The 6,720-nt window shown below is 38.7% G+C and overlaps 1 protein-coding gene across 1 annotated transcript; it reads right to left on the minus strand.

Annotated features, from left to right (window-relative positions):
- Positions 1–292: 292 nt before the first annotated feature.
- On the minus strand, positions 293–5,751 carry HTR5A (5-hydroxytryptamine receptor 5A). The gene is made up of 2 exons (XM_077491162.1): positions 4,601–5,751; positions 293–3,516 (listed from the first exon to the last, which is right to left on the minus strand). The coding sequence occupies exons 1-2, from the start codon at positions 5,315–5,317 to the stop codon at positions 3,184–3,186; spliced, it is 1,050 nt and encodes a 349-aa protein (XP_077347288.1). The 5' UTR covers positions 5,318–5,751; the 3' UTR covers positions 293–3,183.
- Between the last annotated feature and the right edge of the window lie 969 nt (positions 5,752–6,720).

Genomic DNA, 6,720 nt, shown 5'->3' on the forward strand with positions numbered 1-6,720 from the left:
ATTATCCCAGGTAAGCTTCATTTGGCGAGCTGGAGGTTATAACAAAGTTTTTAACGTAAAGTTGTCCTTCAATGTCCATCTAAAACTATATGTCTATTTAAGCTTACTTTGTCCCTCTATTATGGGAATTGGTAAAAAAAAAATGGGTCTACAGACGGGATCGTTGATACTATTAACAAACTACATTATAACGTTATTTTTTACTTTGCCCATTGTTACACTGTAACATAAGCGTGTTCATGAAGTAAGACATTTTTTTAAACATGATTAATAATAAACACAAAAAAAAATATTTAAAAAACAATTTCATATTTAATTACAAAATCATGAAATAAAGATATTAGAATAGAGAAGAAAATGAAATAACAATTGTTGAGTAAAAATTAAATAAATATTGTCAAAGCAAAGAAAATATATTTTAGAATTGATCAATTACACGTCTCATAATGCTCAGTAATCCTTTCATGTGAACTTACAAGTATGCATGTATGGCAGCATTGAAAAATTGACCTGTGTAGTGCGTATAATTTGATGGAAAGAACTTCACATTTATAAATCTCTTCCTAGTGACAGAAAAGGGTAATTTACTGGCTAGATATAAAAAGTATGTGTGTAAAGTAAGCATACATTGTTGCCTACTGAAGCAGATCTAAGTAAGTAATCTATTTTGAATTTGATTTTGTAAATCTGTATCAATTATGCAGCACTGGGTCTTTAAAAACACCTGACATTTGAAATGCTACCATGCATAAATTTAGAATACAGCCTCCTCCTTGGAATAAACCTATTATATGTTAATTGGTCTTTGCTGACCCTCACATCGACTCCCAGAGGAGGTCTTGCTGAAACAGTCTATTCAATGAGCTGTATGTAAAGAATTGCTTGTTATGCAATAGAAAATGTTTGTTCCACAAGAAAGTAGATGAAACTTTGTTATTTTTAGAGCAAGAATAAAGAAATGTTAGACTGTAAGCTGATATCAGACAGGCATTTTTATTTGCCATGCATGGTTTAACAGTGTCTATCACATGTTGAACTGTATCACTTCATAAGGGATGTGTATAGGGATTGATTTCTCTATCACATCAATGTCAGAGGAGAAGGCTTCACATCACAAGTGCTGACTGCTCTCTCTCACACTTGGCAAGTAGGGCAATGCCCATTTAAATACAACTAATACAGCTCAGAAGGCCATAGTGCTGCGGTTCTCTGCTGGGGAAACTGACCCCAACCCTATGCCAAAGCCAATACCTATAGGAGAAGAGCTTTGGCCCAAGCAAAACATGTTTATATAGTTTTTAAAGGCAGAACTGTTCTCCAAATATGATCTGTTTGTAACTTTGATCTCCTAAACCATACATCCATAAATGTGTTGTTGTCTTTGTTAACTGTGCTTTAAAGTCGTTTTTTTTTTTTCATTTTTGATACAGTATGGAGGACTTAGAACTTTTCAGTTTGATTTGTATTGCTGTGTCCCCATTGGAGATGCACCTTCCTTTCTTGTACCAAAGTCATGACAGTAAGCAAGAGGAGGTAAGGTGAACTCCCCAACTTTCATAGTTGGCACTATCAGGAGCCTCCACTGGTATATAAATAGTCTACTCCTATTACAGTGAAGTCCTTGACATTTTGGATTTCTCTTCACCTGATGTCCTATTGACAATGGTTGCCACATCCATTAGTAATGGTAGATCACTCCAAGAGACACAGATAGCATTTAAAGTGATGTGTTTTGTCCAACCTCACCATTCCATTCATGACTAACCCTGGATATAGAGAAAGGTAAAATATACTGCTCTGGTGTTTCAGGGAATAGAAAAATTAGTTTATTCATGATTCAGACCTGGTCAACTACGACATGCCAAGGAGAAGGAATGTCAATATGCAGGTTTTTATTTGTATATACTGTATAATTTGACAGTGTAAACAGTAATTGTTACTGAAAGCATTGTTGTTTATGTGAAACCACCATTCATTTATCTAATGTTGTAATTTTTGCTGCTTAGAGTTCTACTTTAAACAGATGAGCTGATTTATATAAAAAGACAATGGCAAGAGGTAAGATACAGCTAACCTGCAGCATTGTATCACAAATAATTTTGGATTGTTTTAAAGAGGGCAGTCACACACTCCAGGGAAGTCCACGCTACCTTCTTGGCAGTCTCCACTCTCCATGGGGGCCTCTCATACCTTCTTCTGGGTAATGTCACATTTTCTCTATGGCAATTTCACAATCTTTAATATCGCATGTTCTCTCCCAAGTACTCTTGTAATCTTTCTATGGCATCTCACATTCTCTCTATTAGGCAGTCGCATACTCTCTCTATGGCATTTTTTCATATCTTTCCAAATTGTTGCATTCCATCTCTAGACTGTTTAAATATCTTAAAGGGCTGTCCCATAATGCCTCTTAGGTATTTCCACACGCTCTCCTGTCTCATTTTATCTGTCTTACACATACTAGCCAGTTGTATGCTATTCTGGACAATCTCTTATACTCATATAGCTTTTCCTCCTGTGCTAGAGAATGCTACAATAGAGTATGAACAGAGCAGCTTCAACTGCTGACTGGACATATTGCAAATAAGATTTTATAACAATCAATTTTGTTCTGTAATTTCTCTGCCATTGCAGGTGTTTTTGTTGTCTGTCACATGTGTTTATAATTCCCAGTCTGAAAAATGTTGCAACACCTTTATACAGCTTGTAGAACCATTTACATCACATTGCAATTTTAGCAGGGGTAGTGGCAACTAATAAAGATAAGGAATATCTGATTTCTTTGAGAGTGCTTTTACAATTATTTGGAGCTCTTCTTCAACATACTAAAAATGACCATACTAGATTTTACAAAAATAATCCAATAATCATCACCTTTGGTATCGTTTATCAAAGATTTTTGTATGTAAAATTCTATTTAATCAGCTGTACTGAGCAGGTGACCCGTATGCTGCTCTTTTCACACATGTATTAGAAGTCTAAACTGATCTGAAATAATGGATTTATTATTTTTTTTATTTTCCTTGCCAAACTTTTTTAATTTCAGCAGATTGTATAGTAATTCTCTTGGATTCCAGATTAAAGTGTTCCAGTCCCTAGCGGGAACTGCTGTCAGACCAGGGTTCTTGGATGAAGATAAAGTTATTAATGCATGCTTGGCAATTTAGACTTCAGAAAGGTTTATCACCGTTGTCTTGAGAACAAGTTTCTAAATGCATTGTTATAATTTTTATTAAAGGCAGTATAGATCAACGGATTGAAAAAAGAATTAGAATAGCCCAGCCATAAGAAAATACTTTTCCAGATAGGAGGAATGTCACAGGAACATAGAGGGTTAATAAGTTCTGTGATAAAGAAAGGAATCCAGCAGAGAACAAAGACCCCAATAAGGATGCCCACCATGAGGGCTGCTCTCTTCTCCTTCTGCTCCCTCCATGTGTCCCCATCTGTCTGGAAAGTGACAGTGGCATGGCGGACTGTGAAGACCATCTGAGGCTGGTTGGATGCTTCTTTGACCTGTTGAAGGCAATGGTATCCATTACAATCATCTGTCAAAAAAACATATGTTTAACCTGAAGGATAACATCTTCTAGATTGTCCAACCTCAAAACACTGTTAAGAAATTTGTATTTAAAAACAAAAGTAGTCTAAAGTGCAATGGGAATGCTCAAAGTGCAGCAGTTTATTAGTAGCTATTTGTTTTTCACCGTTCATTCCTATAGAGCAGCTAAAGCTATCAAAGATGATTGCTGATTGCATACTGAGGCTACTGCACTTTTCAAATTGCTCCCTCTGTATTAAATAGGAAAAATAAATTACCAATACATTCCTCATAGAGTTCCTATATACTCTAGGGATACATGCTTGGAGGCTTATGGTATAAAAAGACTATTGTTTAATTTGCTGTAACCATATCACTTGCATGTACACAAAAAGCTACAGTACGCACTAAGAGATTCTAGAGAATCTGCTACTGCAATAATGTAAAAAAAAAAAAAAAAAAAGCAGTACGGCAGACACACATTCCTCCGCATACCTATGCATTTCATTCTGTAAAATATTGGAAATGTGTGAATATTTATGTGAGTCATCTAGTTAACATACAACTATATATAGTTACTTCACACATGTGTTTGAGCCCTAGGGAAGTATTATATATAGGGCTAAATACATCCCAAGGTGGTTCCATTTTTAGTGTAGATTTTTGTTGCTTCCTATATTGTTTGGGTCCCCCCAAAGCCAGATAGCGGTAGTCTGAGTCACCCACTGGCTTCTTATGTTATGAACCCCAGTAAAAACAAGCTGGAGAATCAACCCCTCATTTTAAGTCTCACTACTACTGCTGCATTCTGCTTGATGTAAATTAAAAATAAATAAATAAAGTTGGACCTATTGGCAATGGCCTTTGCAGGCGGAAAGAGCTGCAGAGATTTTGCAAGGATGTACAAAGCTCTATCCAATGCTTAAATATCTGTTTTAGGGGGTTGTCCTACATTTTAAAAGAATACACATATATGTTATCATGACTGTAACATGAATTCATAAAATTTGTGGTTGAGCAAATGGTTAACATAATCAGTAAAATAAATAATTAACCAACCTCAATCACTTCTGGCATGGGTGTAATTGTGTTTGTTTTCTTTGACCCGATTCTGAATTTGGCAGCTTTGTAGATTTTCCAGTACACAAAAAGAACCACACACAGGGGAAGGTAAAAGGCTCCAAAGGTGGAGAAGATTGTGTAAGACGGTTCCTGGCTAACCTTACACTCCTCATTCACCTCTGAATATGTCTCTCCCCAGCCAAACAGAGGAGACAGAGAGATGACAGCAGATAACAGCCAAGTCAGCAGGATCATAATGTTAGATATCCTTTTCCTGGTCTTCAGAGTGTATTCCAAATGTCTGGTGATGGACCAGTACCTGTCCAGGGCAATAGCTGTCACATTCCAGATACTGGCTGTGCAACACAAGACATCAAAAGAGATCCAGATGTGACAGAGCACCCTTCCCAGTCTCCACCGCCGGTCATTCAGCTCATGGACCAAACTAAGGGGCATTACCAAAGCGGCCACCATCACATCCGATATTGCCATGGAAGCCACTAGATTATGAGGAACCCGGTGAAAAGTCCTTACCCTCAGGATAGTCACCAGCACTAATACATTCCATAGGAAGGTGGCAATTACCAGCATAGCCAGTAGAGTTAAAATGAGGACGCTGAAGACAGATATGCGATGCTTGCTCAGATGATCTGATCCTGAGCTCCCGTTAGCTGTGACAGTGATGTTCCATTCCATCCTCAGGTCTGGTAACATGAGAACTTACCCAGATGAAACAGCAAATAGGTCCATGCCCATGAAAATCTCCATTCAGCTCTTGAGCAGCAACACATCAGTCACCAGCACTGGTGTAAGGTTCTCCCAGTTCCTATGACCCATTCAGTCTTGGCACAGACTGCATCCTGGCACAAACTTTGTACAAGATTCATGCTCATCCTCTGCACAGACATGATCTCAGCCTCCCAGACTTGTGATCGATTCAAACCTGGACAGCAACCCCTAGCATCAGTTCAGCACTGTCCATGGTGCTGAACCCATTACGCAGCCCTGATCTCTTCTCAGCTCTATTGATTCAAAGCAGACAGTGTGCAGGAGACATGCAGAAGTGGGGTTAGCAGCTCGTTATGAAGCAGCAAGCCGACACCCTGCAAGCCTTGTAGCTGCTTTACTATTCAGCCCAGCCTCCACAATCACACAAAGCTCAGAGTGTGGGATGGGAGAGCAGAGCTCAGCTTTATAAAGAGGGATGCTGGTTGCTACGTCAAAGTAATCCCAGCCTCCCAGCAATAAGAGACTTGACACTTTGAGTGAGGACGAACTCTAGAATGACAGATTCATCTGTCAGATGCTAGGAATGTTCTGCTTCCTATGTGAGCAGTTGCTGCAACAGAGATCTCTCTTCAGTATAGTCAAGTTCAACATTCTTAGAAAATGAGACATTCCCATGGTTTCAATTATTTCCTATTAAACTTCAAACTCTTATCAAGAGTAAGAGGAGGGGGGGAAGGAAAGACAAGAGAAAGAAATAGAGAAGGAAAAGGGGAGGGGGAGAGAGGAAGGGGAGAGAGAGCAAGAGAAAGGGGAAGACAGAGAGAAAATGGGGGAAGAGTGAGAAGAAATAGAGTGAGCGAGAGAAAGGGGGAGAGAGAAGGGAGAGAGGAAAAGAAAAATCAGAAGAGAGAGAGCGAGAAAAAGAAGGGAAAGAGAGAGAAGGGAGTGAGAAAGAGAAACAGAAGAAGGCGAAGAGAGCGAGAAAAAGAGCGAGAAAGAGAAATAGAGGAGAGGGAGAAAGAGAAAGAGAGAGAGCTCGCAAGAAAGAGAGAGAGAGAGGGAGAAAGAGAGAGAAAGGGAGAAAAATAAAGAAACAAAGAAAGAGAAGAGAGAAAGGAAATAGAGAGCGAGAGAAAGGAGAGAAAAGAGAGAAGGGAGTGAGAGAGAAACAGAACAAGGGGAAGATCGAGAGAAAACGAGAGAGAGGGGAGAAAGAGAGAAATAGAAAGGGAGAAAGAGAGAGCAGAGAAGAAGAAAGAGAGGGAGTGATAGAGAAAGGGAGGAAGAGAGAGGGAAAGAGACAACAAAGAAAGAACGAAAGAGAAAAATAGAGCAGAGAGGGAAGGAAAGAGAAATAAATAAAGAAAGAAGGAAAGAAAGAAAGAAAG

The sequence above is a fragment of the Lithobates pipiens genome, unplaced genomic scaffold, assembly GCF_037356315.1.
Source record: "Lithobates pipiens isolate NorthernLeopardFrog02 unplaced genomic scaffold, aLitPip1_a1.2 Scaffold_19, whole genome shotgun sequence".
NCBI lineage: Eukaryota > Metazoa > Chordata > Amphibia > Anura > Ranidae > Lithobates > Lithobates pipiens.